This window comes from Netta rufina (assembly GCF_964035555.1).
Source record: "Netta rufina genome assembly, chromosome: 3".
NCBI classification, from domain to species: domain Eukaryota; kingdom Metazoa; phylum Chordata; class Aves; order Anseriformes; family Anatidae; genus Netta; species Netta rufina.
In genome coordinates this window covers 42275787-42293633 of record NC_140125.1, presented here as the reverse complement: position 1 = coordinate 42293633, position 17847 = coordinate 42275787, and the positions used below count along the sequence as shown (strand labels likewise).

The 17847-nt window shown below is 36.4% G+C and overlaps 1 protein-coding gene across 1 annotated transcript in view; it reads left to right on the top strand.

Moving 5' to 3' along the window:
- EML4 (EMAP like 4) overlaps positions 1-17847 on the top strand; it is a 156531-nt gene that overhangs the window by 93437 nt on the left and 45247 nt on the right. The window contains exons 3-7 of the mRNA XM_084283965.1: positions 3058-3187; positions 8288-8461; positions 10596-10724; positions 14442-14467; positions 14946-14978. Of these exons, the coding sequence (XP_084140091.1) occupies positions 3058-3187; positions 8288-8461; positions 10596-10724; positions 14442-14467; positions 14946-14978 (492 nt within the window). The remainder of the gene's footprint in view (positions 1-3057; positions 3188-8287; positions 8462-10595; positions 10725-14441; positions 14468-14945; positions 14979-17847) is intronic.

Below are 17847 nucleotides of genomic sequence, written 5' to 3'. Positions count from 1 at the left end.
CTGGAAGGGGGCTTATTTCTTGAGGGTGTTGAGTATTTTTTTTGTGTGTGTGTGTGTGTATGTTTTTTGTTTGCTCATTTTTATGTTTCATTGTGCATTGTGTGGCACACTGAACTCTGACTGACCAAGATTTTATCTTGGTTCTAAGAGATGCTGATATATTTTCGACACTTGAAAAAAATAATCTGCCAGTTCATTTTTTTCCTCACATTTTGTAGTGTTGGTCTGTGTGCAAATATTTTGTTCCATTTTTCAATAAATTAATGATTGCGGAAATCTCCGTTATGGTAATCATTAGTCATTTTACAAAAAAATGTTTTTATTTTCATTTAAGAATCTTTATCTCAAACTTAATTTTGCATGCACTTGTTGAAATAATGAGGTATTCTGCAGATCTACCATCAAAATACCCTTCTCAAAAAGCATGTAACACGTAACAGTTGCCTCGCTGCCTTATTGACTAATTCCCCCTTCTAATTATTGCATTCATCATTGCATGGAGTAGAGCACATTCTTGTCATGAGCATTCAATGATGTGCAGTTTTACTCATGATCAGTTTTGTCATTGGATGCAAGATGAAACCAGCACTTTCTCTACTTTGAGGGGAAATCCTAAAAACTCTCTGAACAAAATATCAGTGTGCTTATTGCTTAAGAAAAGGGAGCTTCTTTTATCTCGTTTTTTTTTTTTTGGGTTTTTTTTTTTTTTTTCAGTCTTAGAAAGTTTCTGTACTTTGTTGGAAGTATTGCTGTTCTTTACACTGTTCACTGAATGCTTTTCCAGCAGTACTGAGAATCGCTTCTATTATTATATCTCCCAATTCACATTTCTGGAAAGCTGTGCCTAGTGCTGGTTGGAGAGGCATTGATCTATTACGATGAGCAGACAGAGATGTTAAGGTCATATGCAGTTCAAGAGTGAATCATAGGCCTTGATATTATGCATCTCCACAAAGAAAATGATTTACTTTGTCACTGAAAAGAAAAGAAGTTAATTTATAGGCTTCTAATGCTAAAAGTGCTTTTTAAGCTCGCATGCTTTTGTTCTTGCATTAAAGTTACAGAAAGGGGTAAAACTCTGAGTTTTTGTGGTTTTATACATTACGTTAATCTTTAAATTCTATATTGCAAATATGTCTACCGTAAAGTTATTTTTAAGAAGTACAGGTTGGAAGGAATCAAGCAAAGCTGATTTGTGCAGCATTTAGGAAAAACAACCATGATCTTTGCAGCGTTTCTGCACTTAAGCGTGCCTTTACTTTGTTCAGATCTCCTTTAGTCTCATTTCTGCCTTGGATATTCCACATGTTCCTTTTGGCACTTCTGATATGAATTTCAGATGGTCACATGCTGCTCAGTATGTTTGAAGCAGGATGCATGTCAACCCTTTTCAGCCTTCATCCAAATAGTTCTGAAATCTAATATTCCCTTGACAGATCTTTCTTGCATGTAAAGCGCTTGTTTAAAATAAGAATTAATTTGTCTCTCAGCCTGCCTGATAGAACTGCAGTTTGACAAATTGACCAAATGCTGGTATGGTTTTAATAATGCATCCTCATGAGTTTGCCCTCAGTGTACAGAGTTGATTCTCCCTGACTATTTTTTTACTAGTCACTTTTATCTTCAATGTGCGGCCTCATGCCTTATCTATTTCTCACTATTCCAAGCCTGCCATGAGCACGGACGTGTAATTTTCCTGTCAGTCGTGTACTTCATGCTTGTTGCTGAAGTCTGAGTGACTGGACATCACGAGCCCCTGAGATGCAGTAGCAATTTGCTGTTTATGCAATGGAGACGTGACACAGAGATGGGGTCAAAAGTGAGCACTGATCTTTGGATGCTTAATGTGAGAGTAGCCTAGATTTCTTTTCAGTACATGTAATGCTTCAGAGGGGAAAGCTCAGAACTAGGAGGGAAGGAGGGGACAAAACATTTTTCTGTATATGACCTTAAAAATAAGACAGGCATCAAAAAAAAAAAAAAAAAAAAGAGAGAGAAAGGGGGATAATTAGTGGAAAATAATGAAATGTCAGGTTTAGGTAAAATGCCTTTTATTTAGTTAACTGACAGCCTGTGGCACAGGAAGGTCTAGGAGCCAATTGCCAGGCTAGCATTCAGCTCTTTAAATAGAAGAGCCTTCGCTCCCCCCTCTTTCTTGCAGTCCCCTCCCACATTCACTGCATATTTTCAAACTTCTGCAATGAGTGAAGTGGGCATCTGACAAACAGCCTTCTTCACATACACAATCTTGATTCATCCCTGGAGGGAGTCTGCAGCATTCACTGGAGAGGGCAGATGTTCAGTGGAGAAAGCTATATTGGAAATAATTTTACCATATTGCATATGCTCAAAAGTAGATATCTTTTTAAGATGGGAAAGGGCAGCTGAAAAACAAACAAATGAGAAAACAAAAACAAAAACAAAAAAAACAAACAAAAAAACAAACACCACCACCTTTGATTTTCTTTTTAATTCTTAGTATCACAACCCTTAGGGGTTAACTTAAGAGATATTCCTTAAGGGATAACTTGATAAGTCTCAGTACAGAGAGGGCTTCTGTTTGCAACTTCTTTGAACTTCAGTGGGAAAAAAAAAATTGAAAGCAACAAACCTCATGTGGTATTATTTGTGAACTGTGATGGTTTTGAAAAAGAGTTGAAATAATCTGATCTGCTGTACTACAGCTGTCCAAGCTAACCAATTTACTAAGGCTAGCCATAACCTGTAATTCTTCCTAAGGATCACAACTGGAAAGAGATGTGGCATGTCACTGAAGTAAGCTATTTGCTGGCAGTGTGGCAGTAGAGAGGCTAATTCCCGTAAGAGTGTATTCTTGCCTTTCTAAGGGTCTTGGGTCTCCCTTCTCTAGTTATTTCATGAAAGTACATCATTGGATACCAACTGGATGGTAGTCCTGAGCATTTCAGCTTGCTTCTGTGGGATACCAGGTCCACCTCTGAGAGCTCGTGTTTTTTTTCTGATGGATCTTTGAGTTGCAGATGTAAACACTTATGCTCTTTTTTTTCCTCTTTTTCTTTTTTTTTTTTTTTTTTCTAGGTCAGCCAAGCCTCCGAGAAGCTATCTCAATGTCCTGTATAACCAATGGGAGTACGGGAAGCAGAAAAACAAGCCACAGTTCCTCTGTATCTGTTGCCAGAAAAGAAACTCTTTCATCTGCTGCAAAAAGGTACCGACCTGTTATTAAGATTGAAATTATATTTTAAAAAGCAAAATGGAAAAACAAACAACAACAAAAAGAAACAGAGAAAGAGTTTGTTTTTGTCTCTGCACAACCCTCAGCAGAGCTCTCTGAGGCAAAAATTAGCTTTGGAAATATACTATGTTGTTGGGCTGCTTACATCAGGGTTCTAAAAGGAATTCATAAATGAAGACTGTTTCTAGTGTATACTGTCCAAATGCATTCTCACGAAAGGACAGAAGGGGCAAATGTATTTCCAATATGACTGGAATTTTTTTTCCTTCTGGTATTCATCTGAATCTTTTTTTTTCCTCCCCAAGGAAATTAAAAAACAAAACCGACTTCATTGTCTTGAGTGTAAATAGCAGGCAATAGCAAAATAGTTGTGAAACAATAGTGAGTTTTAAGATATGTTTACTTTTTAAAATTTAAAATCTTAACCTAGAATATGTCTTAGTCTTTGTAAAGTATGTATGTATGAGATCTCAAATGTATAAAAATAACACTGATTAAATATTTGCAATTTAAGTTTGCTATGCACAAAACAATAACATTTTTCCCCTCCCTGTAATGGTTTTAGTTGCATAGAGCAACCAAAGTAACTACTTCTGTAGTTTCTATAACTACTCCTTCTGTGGGTCTGTTAAATAGTGATCACATAGCTTATTTAATCAATAGTTTGCAATTATATGTATTTGTTGGGAAGAACAGACTGCCAGGTATAGCCACAGGACAGGGAATGCTCTTAATGTATAATTGTGTAAATCATGTGAACAACTTCTTGGCCTCTGTTGTGTACTCTGGTAACTCCAGTAGCTGTTCTATCTTCTAGTATGGATGTAAATACTTTGCTATACAACAAGACAGGGAAATGATATATTTCAGGGAATAAAAACGCTGCATGCAAATATAAACTGTGTTAAGAACAAAACAGGAAAAGCTTTAGTTCCCTTTGGAATTTGAAAAGTAAGGGTAATACCCTGTTATTCACTCTTCTCCCTCATGTAGCATTGTATATCTTCTTGTTGAATACTTATGTTTATTTTTTTACAATAAATTAGAAACTGATCACTGTGTGTCTCTACTAGCACAACAGGCACCAGGACAAAATACATTCCTGCAGGAAGGTATTTGTTAGTTAGCACTTTTCCATTAATCTTACCCATGTGGCTCTTAGCACATTGATGAGAGCCAGTCCAGCTTCTGCAGTGTTCAGTTTGCGTTTGTGCTGAATCGCCTTCCTGATTCATTGGCTGATGCACACTTGAGTACATAACAGGAACAGAGTGGAGTGGCTGGCAACCCTTTCATCTGAGTTAAGGTCTTTAGAAGGAGACCTGGATGGGTCAAAATAGGTAAACCTCAATGTGCGGAGAGCAGCTCTTCCTGGGCCCCCAAAGCCTCCAGATGGAGGGTTTTGTACTACCAGTGCAGCTAAAGATACATGACTGCCTTCTTCAAGGGTTGTTTCGGAAAGGTTTAAGTCCCCCATCTTCAGTTATCTGCTCAGCTGTTCTCCTGTATTTCTATAGTCTTCCAAAAAAAAGTGTCTGGTATTTGTAAGAAAACAGGTTTGCCCTTTTATAAAAATACCATTTCAAGAAAGGTGAAAGGAAATGTCAGTTCTTGGGCTCTGAAGATGTGGGCTTTGGTGATTATTTTTTTCTTTTCTTTTTGCAACAGCAAAACTGCTGAGTACTAAATAGTGTCTGTGTTAGGAAACATAATTGAATTTCAGTAGTTCCACATTCTAAATAAAGTCAGGATAAACATGTCTGTTTCTAACTCTTTTTGTCATGATGAAAAGGAGAGAGGATAAAGGAGGGTATCACATGACTGTGGGACACTTCACCTTGACTTGTCTACGCTTTTTTTTCAGGATGGGGGTTCAACTGGTGCAGCAGGTGAAAATGGTCATCTGTTTATGTAGAACTACACTTGAGTTACCAAACAATCCCAAAGCCTGTCTATAGCTTTGCATGTTCTAAATATAGGTAGCCATACATCTAGTCACATGTATCAGGAGTACTACTTGTGTCCAAACTGTTGTTTTCTTGAAGTTTAGTGTCTTTGTTTTGTGCAGTTTTAATATTGCATGTTTCTGGGGTTCTGGCCTCTGCAAACTTGATATATCTGAGATTTCATCCATGAATAAACAGTTTCATTTCCTAGACTGCTTAATCCTTGTTCTATCAACCTGAACACTGTAAGATTATGGAGATGATTTTATGGCTCAGAGCTGCACAACAGCATTGTGTCTTGTTTCAACAAAGGTGTGCTAAAATTTCAGCTGTCACTTCAGGAGCACTAAAAACAGAGCCCAGCAACATCACTGTGAAAAAAACAGATGATGTCCCATTGTCAGAGGTGAAGTCATGTATGTTTGGAAAATTTCAGCCCTACAGTCTGGAACTGATGGGTGATAGAGGTGCCGAAACACTTTGCAACAAAAAATGTTGCACACCTTGTGTATCACTAGAGTTGGAAATATGTTTTTACTTTGTACTGTACTCTGTCACAGAGACCTGTGATAATTTTCTTTAGGACTAAACGTTTGTCTGAAAACAGCTTCTGGTAAGAATAGTCTTTGTATTTCAGAACGATGACCCTCCACAGTAGCTGCCAGTGTGTTGTGGTCCAAGGGATGAAACATTGGGCTAAGTGAAATTGTAGAATCTGGAAAATTAGGATAGTAATAGATCTCAAATACTCACATGTGGATTGAAGAAATGCCTCACCAAGTTGGGATTTGGAAAGAATTTTTGGATGCATTAAATAACTGCTTCCCAGAACAACTAGTCTTTAGAAACCCACAAGAAAAGGTACTGTCTTTGATTTGGTTTCAGTTGTTGCACAAGAGGTATTAGTTGTTCAAGAGGATTTAGTGGGAGAGCCACTCAGTAATAGCAGTCATAATACGATTAAGCTGAATATTTTAACAGGAGATAGTAAACCAAATACATTCAGAACACGGATATTCAATACCTAGACTGCCACATATCTACATATTTTACTTTCAAATTGAAATGGCAGTCCAAAAAAAAAAAAAAAAGCCTACTTGCCTCCTGGTGCCAAATAAAAACACTGTATTGGAACCCCAGATATACCTTGTGCTGCAGCTGAGAGCAAGCAGTGGTCCAGTGGCACTCAAAGATGCAGAAAAGCTAAGGAGGGAAAGTAATGATAAATGGAAGTTGGCAGTCTATAGCTGACAAGTTCAGTGAAGATATTGAAGAGATTCTCACAGTGAACCTATAGTTTCTAGGAGGTGGATCAGATGAGCTGAATGAGTTTGGGTAAGAACACAGAAAATATGAGATGAAACAGGTCTCTCTCCTCTTGTTTCCCTCATTACTTTTCCTCTAATTAAACTATTTTGAAATACCTGAATAGAGAGAAAGGTAAAATAGAGGGAAAAAATAAAAGAAGGAAGGAAAAAAAAACCTCTTTCCTAGTAGATGGAAGTCGTGAGAAATGTTACGTTTATGAGTATGAATGCAAGTGTATCTCTCACAAAAGGAATAAAGAGCATCTTTAGTAATAAGACATTCATGGAATTTATTCCTCTATAATGCATTTCTTCCCAGAGAATGGGAAAAAAAAAAAAAAAAAAAAGATTGCTTAGTGCCCTCTTGCCCTTTTGTATCTACCATTGTGCGTGAAGTGTTCCGATTAAAAAACCTCTATTTTTCTCTTTCTAGTGAATGAGGGAATTCTGGCTATATCTGTTAATCAAAACCCCACAGTTCTTCAAGCATTATTCTCCATGATCACATATATGCCTTACACAACTGTGAATGCTCTGGTTTGCTTTCATCTTTCTGAAAGGAAAGTGTGACATTGATGTATTGTATTGTATTGTTTATATAGTTGATGTGGTTTACTGAAGAAAACCTAAATGATCCTTAAATGTTGGTGTTTTTTGTGTTATTTTTCTGCAATTTATTTAAACTGGTCTTCAGTGCTTCTTAGGAAGCATTTAGAAATATTGAAGTGTTGAGGGTTTTCTCTCAGTGGTAGATGAGTGTTAAATTAAAATCAAGTCCCATCTTCATTCATTTATTTTGAATATTGACTTTTTTTCATTTATAGTGTTTTGTGGAAAAAAAAAAAAAAAAACAAATGGAAAAACAATTAAGGTTATACAAGGGTTGGGGGAGAAGTGATGTGAAGGAATAGAAATCTAAATACTTCCCTTCAGAAAGATACATTTTATTTCTTTACTTTGCAGGTTATTTTGAACCTAAGAGAAAAATCCTTCTTTTCCTATTTTAGCTGGTGCTTGTACCTTGTTTTGTTTCATTGATAAATTTATCTTGGAAGAGTGTTTTTTTTTTTTTTTTTTTTTTTTTTATTCGTTTACAAAATATGTCATGTACTACAGAATTCTCTTCTCTTTCAGGTCCTGTTATGATTTGTGTGATTTGGTATATTGCAAAGTACACTGTTTAATACAAGTATCTTTTACGTACTCTTTATGTAGTGGACCTTTGGTTAGATCCTTAATGAATGACATATATTTAAGGCTGTTTGAAATGTTAACCTAATAAAGATAAGAAAATAAAGATGATTCTTAGAAAATAAAGAGATTCTTAGCTCTTTTGTACTGATGGTGTTAAAGATGTAGCAGGATAGTCTAATTTCATTCAACTGCAGATCAAAATTGTGATGAATTTTTGGGGATAATTTCCTTTGAATTCTGCTGCATCATCTTTTGTCAGCTTTGAATGCTGTAACATCACCCAAGCATGAAGGATGTACTGAAATGAAAGTTGTATTTAAATCAGTATAAACATAGTACATCTCCACAGTAAAATAAGTAAACAAATTTCTGTGCATCCATCGCCTTTTTTATTTTTGGAGCTTGTAAGTAAGTCTTATTTAAAAGGTAGCCAAATCTTCTTTAAAATGCTAATCTGAACAGAGTGAGTAGACAGAGTTTTTTCTTAGTGATCATATATATAATGTTGTGACATGCTTCTCCCATCTTTTCATAGAGGACATTTTATCCCACCTTTTTAATTTATTTGCTTGTTCTCTCTTTTTTTTTTTTTTTTTTTTCTCCCTATGTTATACTTTATTTTACAGCGGTACAGAAAAAAAGAAGGAAAAACCTCCAGGACAGAAAGAAAAAAAAGAGGAATCTCACTCTAATGATCAAAGTCCACAAACTCAAGCATCACCTTCTCCCCAGCCCTCCTCACAGACTCTCCAAACACACAGGCAAACTCAAGAAAGCAAGAGTTCTGCTCCAGCTAAAAGGTTTTCACAGAGATAGAAAATGATTGAAATGATACTGAGTTCATATCTGACAACAAGTCATGTGAAATAGCTCTAATTTCATGATCAAGTTAATGTTTGATTTTTTTGTGTGAAAGAAGATGCATTCAGAATGCATTGCAACACAGCAAATATCTAAAAATGCAGTTTTTATTTGAGTAAATTTTTAAGATTATAAAATTTTTCTCAGTGATTGAAATCCTTATATGGTAAAGCTACTTTACCTCTAATCAGTCATTCAGAAATATATAACAATGATTCTGACTTGATCTTTCTCAAAATACACTTCAAATGTTTTGTCTGAAGAGGCTGAATTGTGGAGTGTATTTTGCACATGGCTGTTTGCTATGTGTTGTAACAGCGTTTGTTAAATGCTAGTATTACTGAAACTCTACCTTTTTGGATGTTTTTCTTCTCAAATTATTCTGTAATGTGACTGCAGTTTGGATTTTTTTTCCTATTTGTTTGCTTTTTCTTTTTGCTCTCCACCCTTTTCAATTCCTGCTAGATTGCAGGACACTTCACTTTTATTCTAATTCTTCACACTTCTATTTTGACATCCAAATTATAGAACTGCTTGACTTGGCTGAAGGTAGGAGCTTATTTAGGATTGCCTCTGTGTTTCCGCTCATTTTACTGGAAATTGGGCATTATTTTTTTTTTTTCTAAATGGATTTTAAGATTTGGGTCATTATTTCTGGATTTAAAGACTGTCCAGATCACTTGGTGCATTGTTTGTTTTTATTTTTTTTGGTGGTGGTGATTTTTTGTTTGTTTGTTTTTCTTTGTCTTTTTTTTTTTTAAATTATTTTTTTTTTTTGGTTCATTGTTACCTTATTGTTTAGGAAGGCATGACATTCTTTCCTTTACTGTTTGTCATTTAGGAGACTCAAACTCTTAAATAAATGCAAATTATTCCTCTGAAATTTCCTGTAATTCACAAGATTGTTGTCTTGCATTGCTTGAATTCACAGTTCTAATAAATATTTAAATTTCCACTTGACTGATGCATGTTATAACACTTCATAAAGGCTCTGTCTCCATGTCTTGCACAAACTCTACATTGTCTGAAGCTGAACTTGCGGCCTGTTCTTCTGCCCAGTATCTCACTGTACAGGTGTTTGTCTGAAGTCTTGCATACTAATCTTTTGCAGTGTTGGGGAAAAAAAAAAAAAAAAAAAAGCTTTTGTAGTGTCTTAATGGTTTAATGTGATTTGATTAACGTGTTTATCACAGGACCTTTTCCAGCCTCTTGAGGTGTTGTGGAGGTGAGCTTGCCAGTTCTGAGGCTGCATATCAGAACTTACTTCTGCAAAAAGCATTTCAGATGGGATGAAGTGTAACGCTGTTAGCAGGACAGATGCAGACTAAGTCAGTTGTTTGAGTAATATGGCCTTGATCACTTTTGAATGTTTACCCTGATTTAAGATGGGTATGAAACTAATGAGCTAGTGACTGCAAAACTTTTCAGGTTACCATTAGTGTAAATTGGCTACAATGAGATTGCTGAAAAACTACATCAGAATTCATGGATTTATTTGTCTATAACATTGGACTAAATCTAGCCTGCCTTACTCATGTAAGATGTTTGCAGACATTTTTCAAAAAGATTAAAGCAATAAATGTGATTTAGAAGACTTTATTTTTTATTTTTTGCAGATAAATCATAGTCTGATAGAACTGTTCCACCACAGAAATTAGTGTTTTAAAGCTGATGAACAGTTAATCTGTGAAAAAAAAAATCTACTTTTTTTTTCTAGGTGATTTTTTTTTTAAACTTATTCTTTAAGGCTAATACATTATAGCCTCTTTTTTCCCTTTTGGTAATTTGTTAGCTTCATTTGTAATGAAGTATAGAGATTTTTTGTTCAAGCCTTTATGTAAGAGCATGTGAAAATGGAAAGGCATGGATAAAACATTTGGCAACTGTCTTGCTCTATTGTTTTCATTCATCCCATTAGAACTTTTTGACTAATCTTTTTTTTCCTGTTTCATGCTTCAGCTTGAAGGAAGACCTAGCTCTGCTTTTGTCTACTGCTGCTTGTCGGTTGTGTACCCATTCCAGTTATTGTTATCTTATTAACTTGTCATTCTAAAATATATTTTTTTCTTCTAGCATAAAGAGATCCTTGACTGCTGAAAAACCTCACAGTGCTTGGGAGGGCTCGGATGACAGTCGTAACAAGCTGCTGAGAGTAGCATCAACATCTAAATTAATATCGAAAGTGGCAAAGAATGCAGACAAGTACGTATAGTTTGGTGCATAAAAATGAGTGAACTTTAGAGTCAAAATATTCTGAAACTGCATAATTTCAGTGAATTTAAATAAGTATATGCAAAGACCACTTGCATCTTTGTTTTCGCCATGAGTAATCACTTGCATAATCTGTAAGTGTGGTACTCCAGATGCCTGTGGAATCTTAAATTAATTACAAAATGTGAATGTGGGGTGTGAGTGTAAATATGTTTTAATATTGCTTGTTTGGGTTAGCAAAATTGTGTTATGAATTATAATTTATGGCTTAATGCCACTGTTGTGAAGTTTCCAACCAGTCTTTTGCTGCTTTAAAATTATTTGAAAATGTTGGTATATCTCCTTGAAATTAATCTACTGGATTTGACGTGTGTGTTTCTAAAGTAGTTTGTAATTGTAAAAGAAACATTTGTGATTTCAGAAAGGTCTCTCAAAAGGAACTGTTTAATAGATCTCTGCTTGCAGTTTCTAGATGACAGGGAGGGATTTTCTTTTCAGCTTAATCTCCAGTGTGCCAGGGTTTTCCTTCTGTTACTTCTATCTTTCTAAAAGAGTTTAATTCTATTTGAATAATAAAGTGTTGCAGTGTTTTTCTAGACCCACCTTACAGCTGTTGTCAATAATTTATACAAGTGAGCTGATTTTGACACAGTGACTATGCACATGCTTGCTTTCCTGGGTTACTGTCCCAGTGAACCCAAATGTCACCAAACTTCACAGTAGAGCTGAGGAAATCAATGTTTGGCTGTTTCATTAAGCTCATGGATGAGGCATAGAGCACCGTGTCTCCACAATATTAATGAGAAGGGTGTTATGTAGTTCTGGAGGAGTGAGCCTGGAGGGTGCTAGGCCACGTGCTAGGCCAACGGGTGCTGAGGTGAGACAAGGGCCTCCCCTGCTGTGCTCTGCACAACGTATCCCAGGTGAGCAGTGGGATGCTGCTCCCAACAAAAAATGTGCCTGGATATCCATCCTGCATATAAGCCATCACATTTATAAATCAAAATGACCTTTTGTGAGCGTAGTGATTGGTGGCTATAGTTTGTCACTTTTTAGCTGTTATATTATCTTTTCTCCACAGAGGGAAGTCCAATTTCCTCAGCCCTTCCACATAGGTGATGCTCTGTAGCCCTCTTGTGCTCTTCTTCAGCAGTGGTTTTTCTCAGTTTGTGGTCTCCAGCAGGGGCCTCACAAGGGAAGAACAGCTCAGAGCAGTTACTTCCACATTTCTGTCAGCACAGACAAGAGTTTGCATTTAGCTCTAACTTCACATTGTTGACCCCTGCTGTGACCCAATTTTTATCCTCAATGCTCGTTGCCACTTGGGCTTCCTGTTTCACATTTGCATGCTTGGTTTCCTTTTTGACTTCTTTTGAAATTGTGATCACTTTCTTAAAATTGTTGTGCTGGCTTTTAGGCTGAGCCCTCTCCTGTTTGCTGAGATCCTTCTGAGTTCTGAGTTTGCCCCAAAAGTGCAGCCAGCTTCTCCAGCTGGATGTCCTTGCAGCTCTCATACATCCGCTCGTTAATCTTCAGATTATCATTAACTGGTCCAAGGCAGGACTACCTGAAAGCCCCTCCCACTATGACAAATAAAACTCTTCAGGCCGTTTGGATTAATTTCCATGATGGTGTTTGTAGTGCTCTCCTGAGCTTGCGTATAAGTCAAACACATACTTACTCAAGAGTGGTGCAAGTGCATTCCTTCTTCCCTAGGAATGGGAAGAACAAAAACATCATAAATTAATCTTGGGTGTGGATATCGGCACATTTACTAAAAGCTTTATGCCTAGCTTGAAGAGCTCTGCAGCGCAGTGAAGTGCTGTGTGCGAGGGATTATGGGTTGCATATTTTGCAAGTACGTTTTTCCTTTTGTAATTGTTTTTCACTGCTGGAATTTAAAAGCCCTTTGGCAATTTCAATTACAGCAGGACACTTCTAGATAATTTTTAGGAATGAAAATCCCTCTGTCTTGATTTCTACTTTATCAAAGTTTCTTTTCCTGATTTTTGTTATCTTAATAAAATATCTTTCAGTGTGTTATGCTTTAAATTTGTTAATAATGAAAAATAAATTTTACTTTTATTCCCATTTTGTGTTTTGGTTCAAGCAAGGTCAAAGTAAGTGCTTTATTTCATTTTCCTGCAATTCTACTTTTTCTCTGAAGGACTTTAAATGCCACCGTTCTCCAGTCTCTACTTAGAGCAAATAGGGTATCTAACAAAAGAGTAGATGGGGAAAGGTTAGGATTAATTACTGTCAGAGAAAGTTACCTGTTCACAATTTGAAGCTGTTGTATCTTGAAGTATAGGGCAAAAATAAAGCTTCCAACATTGTCAATTGTAGACTATTGAATTGAAGACTGGGTATTGCACGCTGTATTGTGTACCTTGTTCTTATGCTCAAATTTATAGTAAAAACAGAATTTGTGTTCAAAAACACACATTAATACTAATTTCTTAGTCAGATCCTGCATGCCTGATTTCCAACAGAATCAGTTGTGTTGTGCAAAGGCATATTGATATATTGCATTTAGAGTTCCCAATTAAGAAAAGTTGGCCTAATCTGCCTAAAGTTACCCGAGTCTCATGCAAGGGAGTAGAACTAACTCAGCCCCTATTGTGGGCCCCAGGACAGAAATGTTTTACATATGCTTTGCGCTACCAGCCCAGGATATGGACTTTGTTTAGCAAGCTCAGTCTTCAAGCCAGCACTGAGCTGTAAATCAGTCTGATAAAGCCACAAGAAGTAATTGGGTTCCCACGGCAGCCCATCATTCAGTTTTTTTTTTTTCAGGCAAAATAGGGAATCCAGCTTTAATTTGTCATTTGGCAGCACGGTGAAGGTTGATTGTACCAATAGCCAGAGATGACTTTCCGCATGCATATGACCCTTTGTCACTGTTACAAAAATGTGACCTCCATCCAGCTAAAAATACTGGATGCCACTCATACCTTTCTGCTGAATTTCAGATGGATTCAAGTTTTTTTTTTTTTTTTTATGCAATACATTCTCCCATCAAGGAGTGTTACTCTGATAAGAAGTAGCTCTGATGCTGGAAATTAGTATTTCTTCCCACTTCACAAAAAAGGTCTGAGGCTTTTTGTGAGTGGTTCATTCCTGATTCTGGCAAGAAGAGACATGTGAACTGCACTCCTTAAGAAGACTTTGTGCTATATATCCAGTAATGCTGCATGGATCCATTTTAAATGAAACTGCAACTTGCTTATATTTAATCCACATGTCCAACAGGGTTAATTCCTAGAAAATTTTGTGGTGTTGTGTGTGGACAGCTTATTTTGACAGGTGTTAAATGCTTTGCATGCAGTCCTGAGGGTGTTTGGCAGCTTAAAACATTTGGTTATTACACGTTTGCACTCTCAAAATGGAATTTTTTGCATGCAAGGAATATGGCTGCCATAATTTGTTTTAAAAAGCTTTTTAGTTTTTGTTATCACAGTAGTTCTTAGGAATCCCTGCCATAGTGCCAAAGACATTAAGTGACTTAACAGATACGGAGACCTGAGTAAAATAATGTGTGTGTAAAAATGTTCTATGTTCATCAAGATTAGTTATATAGCATTGTATAGTACAGTTAAACTGTACACAGACCCTGAGATTGAAAAATTGAATAATATATAAAATTAGATTATATGGATTTCATAATTATTTCACAGACTAACGATATTATTTTGAATTTTTCCCCAGGCACAAAGATGTCATCGTCAGCCAAGGTAAATAAAAATATTTATTTTTAAATACTGGATGAAGATGAAAAGATTTGTCTTTGACTGAATAGTATTTCCTGTAAATAAATATACTGGGAAGATGGTTATGAAATGAGGATATAGAGCTAAAATTGTATTAATAACTACTCCGAGAATTGCTCTTTCCAGCTCTTTTTCAAGACTTTTATAAAGATCTTTGAAATTATGGAGAATGCCTCATCAGGTTGGATCTTTAGAAAGGACAGAAAATTTTGGTGGGAGGTAGAAGGATTTATTTTACTTCGATGGGTTTAAAAAAAAAAAAAAAAAAAAAAGCTTTTTTGATTATTTCCCTTATATTTTTGTTTGTGTACATGCGTAAATGGAGAGAGGTTATGAAAGCAAAATTTCTAAGTTTTAAACCATATGCCAGTCTTCATCCAAGCAGGTTAGAGTGAGAATTTAGAAATAGTTTTAAGATATTTTATTTCTGTCTCATAACCAGCAAAAATGTCAACTCGTGAAAAAAACAGCCAAGGTAAGATTTAAGCTATGCCCGTTGGTCGCTTTCTGATATAGCACTCCTGTGATTCTTTTAGTTGGCTTTTCACCATCAAAGAGCATCAGTGCATGATCTCTAAAAAAAACTGAGCATTTAAATGAAATATACATTGCTTAGTGAGTAATATTGGTGGTAGTGGTACGGTTGGACCAGATGATCTGGGAGGTCTTTTCCAACCTAAGACTTCTTATAAGTCTGTATTTCAACTTAATATTGAAACACATTACAATGTGCATATGTATAGGGTGGATTATTGGGGTAGTCTAAAATAAATTAGTACATGCATACTTTCCTCAGAGAGGAATGTGTGTTCAAATAAGGCTCTAGAAGTCTTGCATTGTTGCCTAAGATATCAGAATATTAAGAACTGCCAACTAAAAGATTTGTTTTATCTCAGCTTTCTGTCTTGCCAATATTACAACATACACACACTGATTAGAAAAGAACAGAGACCGAAGTCTTTAATATAGTTTCCTAACATGAGAAATGAGTCTCTCCTAAAGTGTTTGTCTTTGCACCAATTGATCTTGCATTCTGTGCCTACATGCTACTGCTGGCTTGTTCAGACAAGAATAGGAGTGGTCTCCCTGAACATGGTGGAACATGGCAACAAAAGAAATCCACTTCTTGTGTCACAAAACTACACTGCTTTTATGTCCTGCAAACTGTATGGAAGCATGCAGATTCAAAACTAAAGCATGTTATCCAAATGCATGCTGTGTACAACATATATACGCAGAGGTCCTGTCTCATACTTTTTGCTGCTACTTTACAAGTCTGTAGTCTCCAAATTCTGTGCTGTAAGCAAGATTACGTTATACACAATTTGATTACTTTTGATCTTTAGATTTTCTTTCAAAAAAAAGAAAATGAAATTTTTGGAAGGTAACATATAAATTGTAATGAGAGCAAAAACAACTTGGATCCCGTAACTCTTTGTTTCTAATTTACAGAGAAATTATAGATTTAAAAATATTCTAAATTGATTTTTATCAAAAGCATCCTTTGAAAACATTGGGGGTAAAAAGGGATGCGTAAACTTCAGGAGCAACAAACTGTTGCTTTATGCCAAGGATCTTTATGCCAGCTATAGAAGAGTATATATGCAGCAGTGGTTACTGTAAAAAGAAAGCTAATCAGCAGCATCCAGATCAGCTGCAATTGAGCTTTGCAAGAATTAATCAAATTTGTTAAATTAAAAATACCCTTTCTACCAAACACAACTTTGCACAATACCAAATTGCATACAGCTAAAGTGCCTTTAATACTAATTCTTTCCTTACAATGTGCTTGTACAATTCTGTGTGTCCCACCAAGAATGGGCTGTCTTTTGGTTCTCTCCTTCTGGTGGCTCTAACTTCTTTGGCCTCAATGTTTCCCTGCTATCTATTATGTTACTGCAGAGGATGTGAGCTTTCACTAAATGATGAATGGGTACCTTTCCACGTGTGTCATGCCTTAGTCTGTTCTGAGCCTGGCTGGTATGAAAGAGGAATAGGATGTGCATGAGTGGCCCCATGTATAATGGAGATGGGGAGAAATTCTTGTCACAGAAAGTGCATTTACCAACATTTTAAAAACATATAGTGTCAGATCATTCTGCCTTTAACACTGGCAAAATTGCAATTAGGAGGATTCTACCTACAAAGGCTTTTTTAATTTTTTATTTTTTTTTAATATGGGCCAACAAATGTATTTTATGACAGCTCTGTGTGTGTGTGTGTGTATTTTATGACAGCTTTTTCTATGTGCCTGTGTTGGGTTTTGTGTTAGGTTTTGTTTTGTTTACTACCACAGAAGTAACCACCTGTAAGCTAGTGTAGTTGCAGAGGGCTTTTCCCTACCTTTCTCCAGTATCAGCTTAGAAATACCCAGCCAGTTCTCTGCAGTGCAGCATCCTGGGCAGGTGGGTTTAGTCTGTTTTCTACTAGATAGTTTTCATATCAATATCCAGTTACTATTTGCAGTTTGACCAAGCTGATCAGAAAGAGTTGCCCAGACAGTTAACATGATTTCTGAAGGTAGAACCCTTGCAGCTGGACAGAGTTGTCTTGAGCAGGATAGGATGGAGGGTAGCCTTTGCTGATGCTGTTTCTGCAGGACCTCCACATTCTTCAACCCAAAGGCAAGAAAAACTGCTTTAACACTCCTTTGTGGCTTGTCAGCTTTTGCCTCTGAAGGTGAGCAGTCTCTAGCACGCTGTTAATTAAGACAAAGCAATTCCCTTAGGCTGTACATGAACCACTGCATATGCCCCCAGCGCACGCCTCCTGCACTAATGATTGTATCAATGCACTTCCTAGCAGTTGTGTGAAGGGGTCTCTGGGGAGGGCTGCTGGTGTGCAAACTGCCAGGCTTCAAAGCAAATCTACAGAAAAAGTACTTCAGTGTCTTTATGCAAACATAAAACATGCTTAGAAACACGGTGAAATAGCAAATTATCATAGCAGAAGATATTATTCCATGCAAGTGCATGGAATAATGGGATGGAAGATGACCATTCTGTGTAGGTATAAACATCCTGGGATCACTTTTGCTTTTTTCTGTTTTTTTTTTTTTTTTTTTTTTTTAAATATATCACTACAGTACTATGCCACAAAATTTAGCTGAATATATTTTTACACGCTTAGTTCTCAGAATCTTATTTATCTGGCATCATCAAGTGGTGTATTGTTATCTGTATCATGAACATCTGTGTATGTTCAATGTGATTCCTGTTGAAGCATTAGCTATGAAAGTGAAAGGCTTGAGGAGCAAGTGAGAAATATTCTTAGGTGAGTTTCAAGGGATGAAGGGCATTAGTTATGTCTGTATCTGCTGCAGCATGGAGTCCCACAGAGTGTGT